Raw genomic sequence first — 20,582 nt, forward strand, 5'->3', positions numbered from 1 at the left:
AATTTATTAAATATGAAAAACAAAGACAGAACATACCATGGCTCAACTCACCAACCAGTCTGCTAACTGACCAAATTAACCTGTCCATCAGTCTGCGTTAAAAACAGGGGTTTAGTTAGCATACATTTGCAAATGCATGCATAAGCTGCAAGGCCTCTTCATGGAACCCTGTGTATGCTAATGAATTTATATTTGTAAGCGTCTCCACAGTGGAAGCACATGCATTAAATGGATAGATGAGGGGCAGGTGGACCTGGAGGGAGCCTAATCCCCCTTAAAGGACCAGGAGCAAACTGGACACCTATTTATTAAATACTTTCTTCAGCTCTTTGTATAAAAGGAGCACGGGGCAGCTCATGTCCATAATAGGGGTGGTAGTGACACAGCCCCAAATGATCCACAATGGCTCAAAATGATATGGTCCAGAAAAATTTGGACAGAATAAAGGTGGATAAAGCACCTGGACCTGATGGCATCCACCCGCGGATCCTAAAAGATTTGAGCTCTGTAATTTCAAAGCCATTGTATCTAATTTTAGGGACTCATTAATGACAGGAATAGTACCACTAGATTGGCGCAGGGCCAATGTGGTGCCTATATTTAAAAAGGGAACAAAGTCTTTACCAAGTAACTATAGACCTGTTAGTTTAACTTCTATAGTTGGAAGATACCAGAGGGATTAATAAAAGACCACATAGATGAGTTCTTGCTGAAAAAAACACTTTAAGCAACAGACAGCATGGATTCATGAAAGACAGAAGTTGTCAGACAAACCTGATTTCTTATTATGTAGAGGTAAGTAAAGCCTTGGACAGAGGGGTGGCGGTGGACGTGGTATACTTGGACAGAGGGGTGGCGGTGGATGTGGTATAGTTGGACAGAGGGGTGGCAGTGAACGTGGTATACTTGGACAGAGGGGTGGCGGTGGACGTGGTATAGTTGGACAGAGGGGTGGCGGTGGACGTGGTATACTTGGACAGAGGGGTGGCGGTGGATGTGGTATACTTGGACAGAGGGGTGGCAGTGGACGTGGTATACTTGGGCAGAGGGGTGGTGGTGGATGTGGTATAGTTGGACAGAGGGGTGGCGGTGGACATGGTATACTTGAACAGAGAGGTGGCGGTGGATGTGGTGTAGTTGGACAGAGGGGTGGCGGTAGACGTGGTATACTTGGACAGAGGGGTGGCAGTGGATGTGGTATATTTGGACAGAGGGGTGGCAGTGGACATTGTATACTTGGACAGAGGGGTGGCGTGGATGTGGTATACTTGGACAGAGGGGCGGCGTTGGACATAGTATACTTGGACAGAGGGGTGACGGTGGACGTGGTATACTTGGACAGAGGGGTGGTGGTAGACATATTATACTTGGACAGAGGGGTGATGGTGGACGTGGTATACTTGGACAGAGAGGTGGCTGTGGACGTGGTATACTTGGACAGCGGGGTGGCGGTGGATGTGGTATATTTGGACAGAGGGGTGGCAGTGGACATGGTATACTTGGACAGAGGGGTGGCGTTGGACATAGTATACTTGGACGGAGGGGTGACGGTGGACGTGGTATACTTGGACAGAGGGGTGGCGGTGGACGTGGTATACTTGGACAGAGAGGTGGCTGTGGACGTGGTATACTTGGACAGCGGGGTGGAGGTGGACGTGGTATACTTGGATAGAGAGGTGGCTGTGGACGTGGTATACTTGGACAGCGGGGTGGCGGTGGACGTGGTATACTTGGATTTTGCAAAAGCGTTCGATACAGTTCCGCACACACGGCTCATGTGTAAGGTAAAATCTACAGGTTTGGAAATATCAGTTTGTAAATGGATAGAAAACTGGCTATCCTAATTGGTCGTGGTTAATGATTCTTACTCTGAATGGTCTCATGTTATCAGTGGTGTACCCCAAGGTTCAGTGTTGGGACCCTTACTTTTTAATATCTTTATAAATGATATTGGGTCTGGGATCAAAAGTAACATTTCCGTCTTTGCAGATGACACCGAGCTATGCAGTGGAATAACGTCCTTACAGGATGTCTTCAATTTACAAGCCGATGTCTAGACATGTGCAATTCGTTCAGTTCCAAATTCGTTAATTCTGAATTTCCGAATTTTTCAATTTCCGAAATTTCCAAATTTCCGAATTGTGGATTTTTTGCAAATTTTGGATTTTCGGATTTATGAATTTCGGATTTTCGGATTTCCGCATTTTCAAATTTCTGAATTTCCGAAAATTCGGAATTCCGAAAATCCAAAATTTGGAAATTCGAAGATTAGAAAATCCGAAATTCGGAAATTCGAAAGTCAGAAAAAAAGAAAGAAAATCTGTTTAATTCTAAATAATAACTATTAAATTATAGGTATTAGAATTCCCTTTCAAATTTTTCTGTTAGTGAATGTAACGAGTACGAATTTATCCAAAGTTACGAATTAAATTATCTGAAATAACTAATGCCGCATCTAACCAAATGAAAAATAACGATCTAATAATAATTTAAATTTTTTTTTTATTATTATTAATTATTTATTATTAATTATTTATTATTAATTTGTTCCATTTCATTTGTTAAGATGCGGCATTCGTTATTTCAGATAATTCGTAACTTTGGATTAATTCGTACTCGTTAATTTAATAGTTATTAATTAAACTGATTTTCTTTCTTTTTTTCAGATTTAAAAATGTTTGGACTTTCAAATCTCAAATCCGAAAATTCCGAAATTCGGACATTCAGACGTTCGGACATCCGCAATTTGGAAATCCGAAATTCCGAAATTTGGAAAATCTAAAATTCGTATATTTGTAAATTGGAAATTCGGAGATTCGGAAATTCAGAAATCTGAAAATCCGAAAAAATTGGAAAATTCGAAAAAAATCGGAAATTCGGAAAAAATCAGAAATTCGTAAATCCAAAAATTTGGAAATGTGAAAATCCAAAAAATCGAAATGTTAAAATTCCTGAATTTTCGATTTTCCAAATTTCTGAAAAAAAAACGAATGAAACGAAAACGAAAATGAACAAATTTTTTGTCATTGCACATGTCTAGCTCTGTCTACTTGGGCGACTATGTGGCATATGAGGTTTAATGTTAATATATGTAAAGTTCTGCACATGGGGGCTAAGAATATGCATCATACATACTAGGGGGAGTACAACTGGGGGGATCCATAGTGGAGAAGGATCTGGGGGGGTCCATAGTGGAGAAAGATCTGGGGGTTTTGGTAGATCATAAGCTCAATAATAACATGCAATGCCAAGCTGCGGTTTCCAAAGCGAGCAAAGTCCTTTCTTGTATTAGGAGAGGTATGGACTCCAGAGAGAGAGATATCATTTTGCCCCCCCTGTACAAATCATTGGTAAGACCTCATCTGGAATATGCAGTTCAGTTTTGGGCTCCAGTTCTCAAAAAGGATATCAGGGAACTGGAGAAAGTGCAGAGAAGGTCAACCAAACTGATAAGAGTCATGGAGGAGCTCAGCTATGAGGAAAGATTAGAGGAACTGAATTTATTCACTCTTGAGAAGAGGAGATTAAGGGGGGATATGATCAACATGTACGAATATATAAGGGGTCCATATGGTGAACTTGGTGTTGAGTTATTCTCTTTACGGTCAACCCAGAGGACACGGGACACTCTTTACGTCTAGAGGAAAAGAGATTTCATCTTCAAATACGGAAAGGTTTCTTCACAGTAAGAGCTGTAAAAATGTGGAATAGACTCCCGCCAGAGGTGGTTATGGTCAGCTCAGTAGGTTGCTTTAAGAAAGGCCTGGATGCTTTCCTTAATGTACATAATGTAACTGGGTACTGACATTTATAGGGTTATTTATAAGTTTTTCCAGGGAAAATCCGATTGCCTCTTGGGGGATCAGGAAGGAATTTTTTCCCCTGCTGTAGCAAATTGAAGCATGCTCTACTGGGGTTTTTTGCCTTCCTCTAGATCAACTGTGGGTATAAAATTGGGTATATTGGATTTTACAATATTTTTTATTTTATTTATATATTGTTTAAGGTTGAACTGGATGGACTTGTGTCTTTTTTCAACCTGACTAACTATGTAACCTGTCAGGCACTTGTACCTCTTTGTACTCCCAAGCCCATGTCTGCTTTATCAGGGGTTCTCGAGCCAGAGGAATACAAGAAGCCGCTCCCTGCATAAGTGGGCTCAACCACCAGGTACGTGACAGTACCGGACAGCCATGTCCGAGCCCACGCAGGGAGCCTCTCCAATGGATGAACTTTGCTGTCATCTTGCCGGACTTACTCAAGCTGTAAAGAACCTGCAAGAAGGTTACAACTGGCTGGAGGAACGTGTTCAGGTTCTGTCTGCATCTTCACCACCTTCACCTGCAACTTCTCCTGCTCCCTTAGTAGTGATGTTGCCGCCTAAACCTAAGGTCCCTACACCCAAAAGGTTCTCAGGAGACCGTAGTAAATTCAGAGCATTCCGTAATGCCTGCAAACTTTTCTTTGCTCTGCCACTCCAAACTTTTTTGCTTGAATGTACTAAAGTGGGTTTCCTCATCTCCCTGCTGCTGGGCAAACTACAGTCATGGGCCCATCGTCTTCTGGAGCAAAAGGATGCCTCTCTTGATGATCTGAACTCTTTCTTCCGAGCCATGTCTCAGCTCTACGAAGACCTGCAACTCACAGCCACTGCGGAGGTGGCCCTGCACTCTCTACAGCAAGGCGGTAGACCAGTGGAGGACTATGTATCAGAGTTTAGGCGTTGGAGTTCCGACACCAACTGGAACGCCGCCCTGCAGTATCAGCTCCGCATGGGTCTTTCTGAATCTTTGAAGGATGAACTAGCCCGAGTGGGCATCCCAGAGACTCTAGATGCTTTCATTAACCTATCTATTCAGATAGATAGGTGACTAAGGGAATGAAGATCTGAATGCTCTGCTGGTCCTTCCCATCCAGTCTGGATGCTCCCTCATGTACCCAGTTTCCCTCAGTCCGCCTCTCCAGCCCCAGTGGCCTCTACTCCTGATGTCTCTGAGCCTATGCAGTTAGGCCTTCTCCTTACACCAGAAGAACGGCAAAGCAGGCGAGCTAACAATCTTTGCCTTTACTGCGGAGAACCAGGACATTACGTGAGGACCGATCCCGCCATGCTCTGTAAGTGCTTCACCACATCCTCCGCTCCTGCACTTGCTCTGCCTAATAATTCTTCTCACCTGGCTGTTTCCATTCTTTTACAGCTCCCAGAAGGGAATACCCAGGTCACCGCTATCATTGACTCGGGAGCCTGCTGCGGTTTCATGGACTTAACTTTTGCCACTAGACATCACGTTCCTCTGCGGCCTAGAGCGAAAGGACTTTCTGTACATTTGGCCGATGGTTCTGCTCTCAAGTCTGGGCCAGTCACACAGGAAACGGTGCCTCTATTAACTACCATTGCCGTTAATCACCAAGAACTGCCGTGCCTAGATATCATTAAATCCCCTCCATTTCCCAATAGCCTAGGCATACCATGGCTGAGTGCTCATAACCCACAGATTGATTGGACTTCCGGGAAAATCAGCTCTTTCTATTGTAGCCAACATTGCCTGCTGGAGACTCCTGAGGTTCCCTCTCCTCTGTTATATATGGAAGCAGACAATGAGATCTGTCAATCCATCCCTGAAGTCCATCACGGTTTCCTAGATGTCTTCAGCAAGAAGGGTGCAGACACTCTTCCTCCTCACAGACCACATGACGGCCCGATTGAGCTCCTCCCTGGAGCTGAAATTCCTTGTGGGAGAATCTTCCCTTTAATGGAGTTGGAGTTAGGGACCCTAAAGACTTATATAGACCACAACCTGGAGAAAGGGTTCATTCGGCCTTCTACCTCTCCAGCAGGAGCAGGAATCTTCTTCATAGAGAAGAAAGACCATTCCCTACACCCCTGCATAGATTATCAGGAGCTCAATAAAATTGCGATCAAGAATCGGTACGCCCTTCCTTTGGTACCTGAATTATTCAAAGGACTGGGGACGGCAGCAATATTTACCAAGCTGGATCTGCGTGGTGCTTACAATCTAGTCCGCAACTGGAGTGGCGATGAGAGGAAGACTGCCTTTCACACCCGGCTTGGGCATTTTGAGTATTTAGTTATGCCCTTTGGACTTTGTAATGCCCCTGCTACGTTCCAACACTTTGTGCACAACATTTTCAGAGACTATCTCGACCTGTTTGTTATTTTCTAGTTGGACGTTATCCTGATCTTTTCTCCTTCCTTGTCCGAGCACTATGAACGCGTTAAGAAAGTATTAGCAAGACTTCGATGCCATAGCTTGTACGCTAAACCCGAGAAGTATGTGTTCGAACAACAGAGTATTCAGTTCCTAGGACTGATCATTTCTGTGGAAGGTATCAAGATGGACCCTCAGAAGGTCTCTGCCATTCTGGACTGGCCAGCCCCTACTGACAAAAAAGGTGTTCAGCTCTTTGTGGGCTTCGCAAACTTTTATCGGAAGTTTATTAAGGGATTTCCACTATCATTTCCCTCATCACGGAATTAACAAAACAAGGCACTCAATTCTGTTGGTCTTCCGAAGCCCAGAAAGCCTTTGTAACCTTTAAGAACTGGTTTACTTCTTCATCGGTCCTGAAACACCCTGACCCGGCACTACCATACATTCTAGAAGTAGACGCTTCAGAGATTGCAGTGGGGCAGTACTCTCCCAGAGACAGGGACCTAAGGCTCTCCTGCACCCCGTTTCATTCTTTTCCTGCAAACTATCTTAAGCTAAGAGGAACTACTATATGGGAGACTGAGAACTACTGGCAATTAAGACTGCACTTGCAGAGTGGCAGTACCTTCTGGAAGGAGTGGCACACCCAATTGTTGTCTACACTGACCACAAGAATCTCAAGTATCTAAAGGTTGCGAAGAGATTGAAGCCACGTCAGGCCAGGTGGGCATTCTTCTTTACCCGAGTTTCCTTCCATATCACCTACAGGCCCGGGTCGAAGAAAACCAAGCCAGATTCCCTCTCGAGAATGTTCAGTGAGTCCGAAGCCTCTTCACCTCCAGACACCATCCTGTCTTCAGGAAAATTCCTCTTGCTTCAGGGAAACTTGCTGGCCCAGATCAAACAAGCTTCTATAAGTGCCTCTCCTCCGCCTGATTTCACTCTACAAACAAGGGACGATCTGTTGTGGTACCAAGATAAAATTTTCGTATCCCCAGGAGGTACAAGTTGCTGTTCTCAATGCCTGCCCTGACCACAAGTTAGCTGGTCACTTCACCGTGCACAAGACGTCTTAGTTCTCCAGCTCATGTTTTGGTGGCCACCATTATTGAAGGACTGCAGGAACTACGTGAAATCATGCACCATCTGTATTCAGAATAAGGGCAGCAAGTCTAAAGCTTTGGGTCTGCTGAAGCCACTACCCTTCCCAGAAAGACCACGGAGGATGATCTCTGGATTTTATTGTCGAACTGCCACCCTCTGAAAACCACTCTACCATCTTCGTGGTTGTGGATAGACTTTCCAAGATGCCTCATTTTCTACCAATGAGGAGTACCCCTTCTGCTGCTGAAACTGCAAAAGTCTTCATTGAGGAGATTGTAAGGCTCCACGGGATTCCTGCAGATATTATTTCAGACCGAGGGTACAGTTTACCTCGAAGTTCTGGAGGGCACTATGTGGTTCCCTGAGGATTAACTTCTCTTTCTCTTTCACATACCATCCTCAAACCAATGGCCAGAGACAGAGAGGACAAACCAAATGCTGGAGCAATACTTGGGGTGTTTTTCTTCATTCTCTCAGGATGACTGGGTTCCTCTCCTACCTCTTGCTGAATTTCCATACAATAACTCAGTCCACTCTGCCACCAAGCAAACTCCATTCTTCACAAATTACGTGATTCACCCCTTGTTTCTGTCAAACAACTTCCCAGAATGCTCAGTACCAGCCGCTCAAGAGACTGAATTTTTTCAGTACCAACAGCAAATTACTCCAAGAAACAATGACAAGAACTCAGGAATACTATAAGGAGATCTTCTGTAGGAAAAGAAGGGGGGAACTTAATTTGGAACCTGGAGATCAAGTTTGGCTGTCGACCATAAACCTAAAACTGGTGTGCCCTTCCAAGAAATTGATCCCTAAGTTTGTAGGTCCCTTCCCTGTGAAAAATAAAATCAACAGTGTGACCTATGAATTGAAACTACCAGAATAATTCCGGATTCACTTGTTTTTCACATAGCTCTACCTAAACCCACCGTTCTGGTTCCCTTCATTTACCAAAACACCGGTCCTCCTGAACCAGTACTGATTGATGGGGAGGTTGAGTTCAAAGTGGAGTCAATCCTGGACTGCAGGAAGAGACGTAATCAAGTCCAGTACCTGGTGAAGTGGAAAGGATATGGCCCAGATGACAATTCATGGGAGCCAGAATCCAACATTCACGCAGAAAGACTGATTCTGGCCTTCAAGAAGGCGCACCCAAGTAAGATGGCTCAATTGGGCATCCGGAGGCTGCCCCTTGGAGGGGGGCAATGTCAAGGAAGACATCCCAGTAATCTGACTAACAGTAGAAGATCTGTGCACAAAACTCCCATCAAAAGAGCCATCTGGCACACGCGCATGCAAGTGCGAACGGGAGCACGCACGAGCACACACATGTGCGATAGTGAGCATGGGTGCATGCCATGTGACAGCACTTGGTGTCAGGCACTTGTGCCCCTTTGCACTCCCGAGCCCCTGTCTGCTCTATCAGGGGTTCTCAAGCCAGAGGAATACGAGAAGCTGCTCCCTGCATAAGTGGGCTCAACCACCAGTTACGTGACAATTCCACTAGTAACTATCAATACCTTCAAATCGCCCACTTATTGAAAAACACTCGAAGTCCGGCTATATCTTTTCCCTGGCAAATAGCCCAATATTATCAAACTATTCACACAAAAAACAAGAGTATTTCATTATTCTATACACAGAATCCAAGATAAAAAATAATTTATCAAATCCTCTCCAATCCTAGCTTAGGAGCAAGACTTTGGTAAAGAATACTCTGTTAAGCGGTTGAAGAGGGCCTTGAGCGCTAAATGTGCCTCTACAAAAAACACCAACCTATGGGAATTGACCCAAAACATTTTGATGATGGTACCTAAATTCACATGGACTAATCTAAATCCACATGGACTAATCTAAATACTCCCCAGACACATCTCCCAACTGCTGGAGAAATTGTGGAGGCTCGGGAGACCTTAATACATATTATATCGTTTTGCCCAAGACTGTCTAAATATTGGCCCCAAGTCTTTAATCTCATTACTCGGGTTCTAGGACTGAAAATTCCAGCAGCTCCAGGTATGGCAATACTATCCCTGGAAATAGAGTCTATTCCTCCTGCATCTCGAACCTTGGTATCACATATTCTGTTGGCAGCATGCCTTACCATAGTTCGATACTAGAAGGACTACTAGAAGGAATCTAAGGTCCCAGTTATAGAGGTGGTTATCCAAACGACAAATACCCATGGAACAAATGAAGTATTCTTTGCGTCCAGTATTGGTAAATACTCGCCCATTGTTGACCAATGGCGTCCTTGGCTGGTGGGGTATTTGAAGCTCTCAGACTATTGACACCACTCTTTATATGATTGCAGTGTGACATGATAGTATCTGACTGTGTTTGTTGAATTGTCAAATTGTTTTTACGTTACGTTACTAACTTTATCTTTTCTCCACTACCTATTCCATATTAATACCTTGAGCAAGATCTTTGTTGAAAAATTATTTACTGGGAATTGAGCTCATGTACCAGGTTGTGCGCAGTGTAATAAGTGCCTTAACTCTACTGTTTTCTCATCTATTGTGAAACTATAAAATCCAATAAAAAACGAATTGAAAGGAAAAATAATATCATCACACAAAAGAAAGTCAAAACATGTTCAGGTGCCCTTGTGAGAATTCTATTGGTTCATCAGTATTTTTAAGTTAAATAAAAGAGACACTCTTACAAATATTTTCAGAATTTCCAAATGGGAGAATATGTAAAGCCATACACAAAAATCTCACACAAACTTTAGGTTGTTAAAGTCATTTATAAGATTTTTAAATGTACATTTTTATTAAAGTGTAAACTAGCAAGCTTTTTAATGCAGAAGAGACAGTAAGGGGCCGATGTATAAAACGTTGGTTGTCTGAATTAACAAAACATCGGTACAATCAGGATGAACATTCCCACACTTCCTGTATTATCAGCGCCATCTAGTGCCACAAAGATGGCCGCACCACAAATTCTGTTTCCTGTGACACACTTCTGTTTCCTGTGATAACATCACTTCCTTCGACACGTTTCATTCCATTAGACTTTATCAAGAGCAGGGACTGGAATTTGCAGTGCGGCCATCTATTAATGGATGTGTGAGCTTTCCCTTGTACATGTAAGCATACTGGAAAAAAAATATATATGTTTTTACATAAAAATACTACACTATTGGAATCTCTTTTTTATGAGGTGGAATGGTGACTCTGGAGAAGGTAGCAGAGAAGAGGAGAATGACAATTGGGTGCATTCTAGACCGATTAAGCTTGCAAGGCTCTGGTGAGGCTTCATTGCATGAGAGGACACCTGATGGTGGAAGAGTGTTGGTGGCACAGTGTTGAGGTCACTACGTATTTATGTGCACACAATAAGCAAAGTGTGGGGAAGCACGGTTGCGGTTTGATAGTATCACTTTATGATGGTTTTTGTTTATCCATGAGGAATTATTGAACAGAAGGTGTGACAAGCAATGGAGGGAAGAGGAGAGGGGGACACGGGATTGTAGCTGAGCACAAGTGTGATTTGACCCATTATAAAAGAGGGGGTCTTACTATCTGGTGAGTATTTATGATATTGGAGAGAAGATTACTTGAAGAGGATTGTTGATTAGGGAACTTTGCACATGGGGATGTTCTAACACTGGGAATAAGGACTATAAATGACCTCATACAACCATATTTGGTCAACGTCAGAGGCCATATATGGGCAATGCTATCCTCGCTATAGGACTATAAATGAACAATTATGGCCCTATTTGGGCAATGATATCACTGCTATCCCCCCTCTGTAGCTTTTGTGATCAGGGATTCCTGGCCATGTAAGTGAATGGTTCTGGTGGTGACAACAGCTGTTACTATAAATGCCTTCTTAGCAACTATTGACAGCGGGAAACTGTCATATATCAAATTTGGCTCCTGCTGAACAGTTGACTGGAGAGAAGAAGGTTTGGATGTTCATCCGAATGCCTGAAGCATTGGCTCATCCCTTGTCTCTACTTCTCAGGAACCAAGAGAAAAGGATCCCGATCATGTGACCACTAACAGCCAATCACAGTGGGGACATGATCAGGAAGTCCACCCCACCCCCCCTTAAAGCAATACCCCACCCTCCAAAAATGAAAAGTAAGCAGCTATACATACTGTAGCTGCTGAATTTTAATAATAGGACACTTACATAGTTACATAGTTACACAGTAGGTGAGGTTGAAAAAAGACACAAGTCCATCAAGTCAAACCTGTGTGTGTGATTATATGTCAGTATTACATTGTATATCCCTGTATGTTGTGGTTAAAATCAAAATAAGCATATATTGATTGGCTTGCACAAAAGTTATAGTGTCTACATGATAGGAGATTTTTATTCTTCATTTTTTTTACTAGTAATCTGCGAATTTTATTGGGACTGTGACATTGCAGCTGACAGATCGGACACTTTTGACACTTTTTGGGGACCATTGACAATTATACAGCGATCAGTGCTATAAATAGCCACTGATTACTGTATAAATGTCACTCAAAGGGAAGGGGTTAACACTGGGGGGATCAAGAGGTTAAATGTGTGTCCTAGGGAGTGATTCTAACTGTAGGGGGATGGGACTGCCAGGAGGAGGAGACCGATCACTGCTCATACTTAGTATGAACAACAGATCTGTCTCCTCTCCCCTGACTGAATGGAGATCTGTCTGTTTACACTGACAGACCTCCAATGGTCATCAGTGCAAATAGAGAAAGTGAATCTCCCCAATGGGAATATAGACAGGAAAATAAAAAAAACAAAAAGGTAGAAATTCTCCCCTACTCTATCCACAACCAGAGAAAGGTTTTTCATGGAAAGCATGAAAGCATTCGAAGTGGATGGCCACCATCTTATCTCTGTAATAGGCAATTTCATGTCAAAGAATCGGACCTTACTGGAACTGGAGATTGGAAGGTCAGGGAGGTCCTACACCATCCAGAACTATGGATCCTATCAGGTGGTCAATAATAATCAATTTCTGATTTAGAGAACGTTTCTTTGTCACAATGTCACCCATACGGTACACTCACCTTTGCATTTGTAGAGGAAATTGTTTGTTGTTCCCCATTCCCATGCCCAAAGACAAGCTGCAATGTTCTTCACCACTACAACATCGTCATAAATATCTAGAGAAAATTAAAAAAAAATCTTAAAAGCGACCTGAACCATTGTCAGACAAGAGAAAATCAATAGAAGAACTTTCTGCAAAACAGCGTACATGATCCACATGTATATGACCCTCCAAATACTTCACTGGGCACCACCATGTTTCCCCACACATGCCAAATGGAGAGAATATCCCATGTTTGAGGAAAGTGGAAAATAGCGTCAGACCTGTAGGGTCATCTCACTGGTATTATTTCTTATAGTATTGATGTTGATATAAAGGATCTGCTTCTGAGAAGACGGCTTCCACACCCCACAGGATCTCCTTGGCTTGTGGGATCATGTAAAGTGCCTCACCACTGACTTCATTTCAGTAAAAGTCGGTGGGACAATCCAAAAAGTATGCAATGCATTTTAGGGGTCCAAAACTTTCCCTTTGTGAGGCCTACAAAAAAAAAATATAAGGATATCTCCAGATCACTTCAATATCTTCTCCTCAGTCATGTTTGGAGGGGTAAAAAAAAAATGTTTCTGCTGCATTAACACTGACCCAAGTCCTGAAAATGATGAAATCAGGAAATCGCAGATCTGCTTGGTATTTTCTCACCAAGTCCAAATTCCTCACCCCCGATGAAGGCGAAGTGTTCTTGGCCCCCTAAAAAGCACTAGAAATGTCCTGATATGAATCAATTATCATTAAGAAAAAACCTTAAACTCTCGGATGCTTGTTTGGTGCCCTTATTGGATTTGGGTTTTGTGTTCTTGAGTCAGTGATGGAGAAGGACCTGAGTATTCTGGTAGACCACTGACATAATACATGTAGATTTTAGGAGGACGACAGCATTGAGGATTCAATAATGAAGGATCTGCGAGATCATATACCTAATAATCATACATGCTAGGAGGAGAACAGTTGGGGGAGTCAATGGTGGAGAAGGATCTGGGTGTTCTGATAGATCATAAGACTAATAATAGCATGCAATGCCAGGCTGCAATTTCTAAAGCGAGCAAAGTCCTTTCTTGTATTAAGAGAGGTATAGACTGCAGAGAGAGAGAGAGAGAGAGAGAGAGAGAGAGATCATCTGTACAAATCATTAATAAGACATCATCTGGAATATGCAGTTCAGTTTTGGGATATCGGGGAACTGAAGAAGGAGACATTTCTAAATTTATTTATACATGGAGATCATATCCCCCCTTATGTATTTATACATGGTGATCATATCCCCCCTTATGTATTTATACATGGTGATCATATCCCCCCCTTATGTATTTATACATGGAGATCATATCCCCCCTTATGTATTTATACATGGAGATCATATCCCCCCTTATGTATTTATACATGGTGATCATATCCCCCTTATCTATTTATACATGGAGATCATATCCCCCCCCCCCTTATGTATTTATACATAGAGATCATATCCCCTCTTATGTATTTATACATGGAGATTATATCCCCCTTTATGTATTTATACATGGTGATCATATCCCCCCTTATGTATTTATACATGGAGATCATACCCCCCTTAAGTATTTATAAATGGAGATCATATCCCCCCTTATATATTTATACATGGAGATCATATCCCCCCCCTTATGTATTTATACATGGTGATCATATCCCCCCTTATGTATTTATACATGGAGATCATATCCCCCCTTATGTATTTATACATGGAGATTATATCCCCCCTTATGTATTTATACATGGTGATCATATCCCCCTTATCTATTTATACATGGAGATCATATCCCCCCCCCACCCCTTATGTATTTATACATGGTGATCATATCCCCCCTTATGTATTTATACATGGAGATCATATCCCCCCTTATGTATTTATACATGGAGATCATATCCCCTCTTATGTATTTATAGATGGAGATTATATCCCCCTTTATGTATTTATACATGATGATCATATCCCCCCTTATATATTTATACATGGAGATTATATCCCCCTTTATGTATTTATACATGGAGATTATATCCCCCTTTATGTATTTATACATGGAGATCATATCCCCCCTTATATATTTATACATGGTGATCATATCCCCCCTTATGTATTTATACATGGTGATCATATCCCCCCTTATGTATTTATACATAGAGATCATATCCCCCCTTATATATTTATACATGGTGATCATATCCCCCTTATATATTTATACATGGAGATCATAACCCCCTTATGTATTTATACATGGAGATCATATCCCCCTTATGTATTATACATGGAGATCATATCCCTTTACATATTTATACATGGAGATCATATCCCCCTTATGTATTTATATATGGAGATCATATCCCCCCTTATGTATTTATACATGTAGATCATATCCCCCCTTTTATATTTATACATGGAGATCATAACCCCCTTATGTATTTATACATGGTGATCATATCCCCCTTATGTATTTATACATGGTGATCATATCCCCCTTATGTATTTATACATGGAGATCATATCCCCCTTATATATTTATACATGGAGATCATAACCCCCTTATGTATTTATACATGGTGATCATATCCCCCTTATGTATTTATACATGGTGATCATATCCCCCTTATGTATTTATAGATGGAGATCATAACCCCCTTATATATTTATACATGGTGATCATATCCCCCTTATGTATTTATACATGTAGATCATATCCCCCTTATATATTTATACATGGAGATCATATCCCCCTTATATATTTATACATGGAGATCATAACCCCCTTATGTATTTATACATGGTGATCATATCCCCCTTATGTATTTATACATGGTGATCATATCCCCCTTATGTATTTATAGATGGAGATCATAACCCCCTTATGTATTATACATGGAGATCATATCCCCCCTTATGTATTATACATGGAGATCATATCCCTTTACATATTTATACATGGAGATCATATCCTCCCTTATGTATTTATATATGGAGATCATATCCCCCCCTTATGTATTATACATGGAGATAATGTCCCTTTATATATTTATACATGAAAATGTGGAGACCCCTGTTCTAGATAAAACAAGATGACATTAATATCGCCTCATCTTATAAATCAGTCCTCCTGTATTACATACCTTCTAGAGAATCCAAAAAGGAAGAATGGATTTCCATGTTCTTTATTATTTCTAGACAAAATAAAAGAAGATGGCATCAGTATCACCCAAATGTCACATGTACAGAAGAATAAAAGACAGTTTTCTATGGAAATGTATTTCTGAATGGATGTAAAATGTATCACATGTCATATGAAGAATAATGGGATGTTCTATACTGCTACATTGTAACCTGTAGGGTTGTCTCCATACCACTTTTTGAAGGCCGAGTCCAAGTACTGATACTTTTTTCAAATACTTGCCGCCCCCGATTACCGATACTTTTTTTGTCATGTCATGTGACAGTGGAACGTGTGTCAGTAGTTTTTTGTTTTTGTTTTTGCAATTTAATTTATTTTTTTAAGTTTTTTTTTTACACTATTTTTTTTTAAAGGGGGGGGGGGGGGGGAGTGGACAGTGTCAGTGTGTATTTTTATTTAATTTTTTGTTATTTTTTACAATCAATTTATTTTTATTATTTATTGCAATTCTTTTTTTTTTATTAATGTTAGTCCTGTTGAGGGTTTTGGTAAGATATCAGGGTTCTTAACAGACCCCTGACATTTCCCCTTTGAGATAGGGAAAGGGACTGAGGACATGTTTCCCAGTCCCTACTCAGCAGCCTCAGCTGCCATGAAAATGAATGGAGAGGAGACAGAGACTCCTCTCCATTCATAAACTGAAGCATAGGAAACACAGGTAACCATGTTTCAGTTATGTGAATGGACAGAGTCAGTTATCACTGTCTGTTCATTTGGAAAAGGAAGGAGCTCCTACCTCCGCTCTCCATCCTGAAAGATCAAGGAGGAGAGCAGAGGGGACAGCAGAACGGAGGGGGACACGGAGGAAAACGGAGGGGGGCAGCAAAACCGAGGAGAACAGAATGGAGGGGGACACGAAGGAGAATGGAGGGGGATAGCAGCACGAAGGGGAACAGAACAGAGGGGGGCACAAAGGAGAACAGAGGGGGAGAGCAGCACAGAGTTGGACAGAACAGAGGGGGACACAAAGGAGAACAGAGGGGGACAGCAAAACGGAGGAGAACAGAATGGAGGGGGACCCGAAGGAGAATGGAGGGGGACAGCAGAACAGTGGGGGACAGAATGGAGGGGGACACGAAGGAGAATGGAGGGGGACAGCAGAACAGTGGGGGACACAAAGGAGAATGGAGGGGGATAACAGCACGAAGGGGAACAGAATGGAGGGGGGCACAAAGGAGAACAGAGGGGGAGAGCAGCACGGAGTTGGACTGAACAGAGGGGAACACAAAGGAGAACAGAGGGGGAAAGCAGCATCAAGGGGGGCCAGAATTGAAGGGGACATGGAGGAGAACAGCAGAACGGAGGGGGACACAGAGGAGAATGGAGGGGGACACAGAGGAGAACGGAGGGGGACAGAATAGAGGGGACACCGAGAAGAACAGAGGGGGACAGCAGAACGGAGGGGGACATTGAGGGGGACAGCAGCAGAACAGAGGGGGACTGGAGGATACAGGGACAGTCAACGGTGATCAGTGCGGCTTTGGGGGCAGTTACAAGCACTGTGTTAGGACCTGGGCTTGAACCTGGGACCTCTGGTGTGTCTGGCAGTGACTCTGCTTGCTGAGCCACCTGGAATGCTGGACAGCTCCTTGGACAATTCCTTTAGTGATCATGTCTTGAATCTTGTTTGCCTTGAACCTTGAACCCTTTGCTCCTCCCATGAACTTCCTATATAAGCCATGTCTCTGCACTTCCTCCTTGCCAGAATATTGTGCCTTTACCAGCCAATATCTTGCTTCTATCTCTCCTGCTGCCGACCGTATCCTTGCTACCTTTCGTTACCGACATTTGGCTTGCTCCTGGACTACGCTTCTGCTGAATCCCAACCTGCAACTATTGGTTACCGACTTTTGGCTTGTTTCTCAACTACGCTTCTGCTTGATCTCTACCTGCTATATCTGCTACCAGACCCCCGGCTTGCTCACCTCCTGGTGGGGCTATCCTGAGGACCGCGACCTGGCACTAACACGCAGCCAAGCCCATCTCCACCTTTGGGAGCTCTGGTGAATACCGGTTAGTGCTTAGACCCTGCACCTCAGATGAACCCGTGCCATCAGCCAGGGTGACCTGTGTGAATATCTGCTCTGCTGCTATAGCTATTGGTCTCTGAGCCTGACTCCAGATCGTGACACACTGATCACCTCTGTGTAGATTTCACTAAAGCAGCTGAAACGGGGGAGAGAGAAGAGGAGAAATGGCTGTCTGGCTTTATTGAAATCTATAGGGTGATCAGTGTTTGTAACTCCCCCTCCTCATCGATCACTCTGAATGTCCCGGTATCGGGTGAAGCATCGGAACATTTGCCCGAGTACAAGAACTCGGGCAAATGCTCGTATCGGTACATATAAACCCTAGTATCCTAGTATCCTGTAATGTTTAGTAAATGGTGTAGCTGACATAATGCTAAAAGCTTCATGAAATATGGTTGTAGTTCCGTCTCTTGCTGTCTATCATGAGGTTTAACCACTTCAGCCCCGGACCAATTGTCAGCCTAAGGACCAGAGGTCTTTTTACAATTTCGCACTGCACTGCTTTAACTGGTAATTGCGCGGTCATGCAATGTTGTACCCATACGAAATATGCGTCCTTTTCTTCCCACAAATAGAGCTTTCTTTTGATGGTATTTGATTGCCTCTGTGATATTTATTTTTTACGATGTAAAAGGAAAAAGACTGAAAATTAAAAAAATATATATATTTTCTACTATTTGTTATAAGAAAAATCGAATGAACTCAATTTTAGTCATACATTTAGGCCAAAATTTATTTAGCCACATGTCTTTAGTAAAATCATGCCAATAAGCGAATATTTATTGGTTTGCGCAAAAGTTATAGCGTCTACAAACTAGAGTACATTTTCTGGAATTTACACAGCTTTTAATTTATGACTGCCTATCTCATTTCTTGAGGTGCTAAAATGGCAGGGCAGTACAAATCCCCCCCCAAATTACCCCATTTTAGAAAGTAGACACCCGAAGGAAATTGCTGAGGAGCATGTTGAGCCCATTGAATTTTTATTATTTTTTTGTCCCAAGTGATTGAATAATGACACAAAAAAAAAAAAAAAGTTTACAAAAAGTTGTCACTAAATGATATATTGCTCACACAAGCCATAGTTATATGTGGAATTGCACCCCAAAATATATTCTGCTGCTTCTCCTGAGTACGGGGATACCACATATGTGGGACTTTTTGGGAGCCTAGCCACGTACGGGACCCCGAAAACCAAGCACTGCCTTCAGAATTTAAATATAAAACGCTACAAAAAAAAACTGTTAGCAATCGCAGGAATCAGGCCTGACTCTGCGAACGCTGCAGTTATGTGTTTCGTAAGTGACAGTGATCGATCGATACTGCACTTGGGTGGGCTGGGCAGAGGGGCAAAACGCAGGTGCTAGCAGGTATCTGGGCTGATCCCGCTAACAATGTGTTTTTTTGGAACCCTAAACTGCTGGGGACGCTAGTATAGATCTGATCAGATCAGATATTGATCTGTTCAGATTCTATACCACTACGGGAGGTTTATGCTTTGCGTGTGGGTGTTAGCAGTACTGGCACTAACCTAGCGCTGCCTGGGGGACTTATACGGTCATCACTGGTGAGAGGGTTAACTAGGGGCAATCAAGGGGTTAAAATCTTTATTAGGTAGTATATGGGGGTACCTAACGCTATAAAAACCTGACGGGGAACCTAAAAGTGATTTGTGTGCCTATGTGTACCTACATGTCAGTGTAGTGTTGGTGCACACTTACTTTCTCTGTTCTCCTCGCAGTCCAGTCAAAAAGACTGCCCCGAGGAGAATGACATCACTTCCTCCCTGCCTGTGTTTACACTACACAGGCGGGGGAAGCTTCTCATTCGCCAGGAGTGATCAAGAGGGGATGGCCAGAAACCAACGGCCATCCCCTCATCCCGGATCGCTCCTGAAGCGAAACGGACCGCCACAGCCAGTGGGAGGGGATCCGATCGGACCCCCCCACCCGCTGTAAGGCAAGCACGTACATGTACGTGCTTGTGCCTGTCGGTGCCATTGTGCCGACGTACATTGCCATGCGGCGGTCCTTAAGTGGTTAATCAACATGATGGATAAAATTTTACATTATGCCAAATATAACTAAAAGCTGTATATCTAATGTAGCTGTGATAAAAGCCCTGTCCAAGTTTTCACCCTTTCCCCCCATCCAACCAATTGATATGGGATGCATTTACTCCTGTGTCCTAGAGGTAATTTTTGGAAATTAATTTTTTTTCCATAGCTGGGGACCAGCTCTAAAATGGTGGGGGGTGAATGTAGCACCCTCTACCATAGATAGGTGCTAGAGTGAGTATTTTTGCCAGTACAGGTAAATTTAAGCATGCCTATGCTGCAAGCTAGGCCTGTTTGTTTTTGATCTGGGTCTGGGAGTGGTTAGTGTAGCAGTGGGTGTGACCACCTGTACTTTGGTTCTGAGGTGCCTCCCCTGCTTCCAGTGAGAATTTAGAGGGGCAGGGCCCAGAACTGGAGTGGCAGGCAGCTCATGTGAGGAGCCCTGACCAATCCCCAACTGGAATTGGCAGGGGGCAGGCCTCCCATATATGCTGAGGTAACAGGCCACTGGGAGGAGTTGTCAGCTGAGAGAAGTGAAGAATGCAGTACTAGACAGCAGCAGGAAGGCACCCCCATCTGGGGGGGGGGGGGGTTGCGCCAATCACGGGAGGAGGCCCGAGACAGCTGTGAGGGAACTTCACCCTTACACGGTCATAGATGAAGTCCTTATCATTACATGGTCATTGATGAGGAGATCCTGGAGCAGAGGGGCAGGAGAAGCTGTCGGAATGTACGGTCCGGTTAAGTTCTCCATCATGGACTCGGGGCAGAGAAAGGTCGGTGAGTGTACCACAGTGAAGTGCTGGATGTGGAGACATGCCAGGGAGTCTGTGAGGGAACTTCATCCTCACAAAGTCATGGATGAAGTCCTCATTTTTACACGGTCATTGATGAGGAGTCCTGGAGCAGAAGAGAGACTGTGGGGAATAGTGTCAAACCGATGCGCTCCAAAGGCACAGGATT

The 20,582-nt window shown here is 43.1% G+C and overlaps 1 protein-coding gene across 1 annotated transcript in view; it reads right to left on the reverse strand.

Moving 5' to 3' along the window:
• Window positions 1-20,582, reverse strand: part of LOC143957703 (cytosolic phospholipase A2 gamma-like) — a 159,923-nt gene that overhangs the window by 18,994 nt on the left and 120,347 nt on the right. The window contains exons 12-13 of the mRNA XM_077467395.1: window positions 15,475-15,525; window positions 12,299-12,394 (exon numbers count right to left, since the gene is read on the reverse strand). Coding sequence (XP_077323521.1) covers window positions 12,299-12,394; window positions 15,475-15,525 — 147 coding nt within the window. The remainder of the gene's footprint in view (window positions 1-12,298; window positions 12,395-15,474; window positions 15,526-20,582) is intronic.

Source organism: Lithobates pipiens, unplaced genomic scaffold, assembly GCF_037356315.1.
Source record: "Lithobates pipiens isolate NorthernLeopardFrog02 unplaced genomic scaffold, aLitPip1_a1.2 Scaffold_55, whole genome shotgun sequence".
Lineage (NCBI taxonomy): Eukaryota > Metazoa > Chordata > Amphibia > Anura > Ranidae > Lithobates > Lithobates pipiens.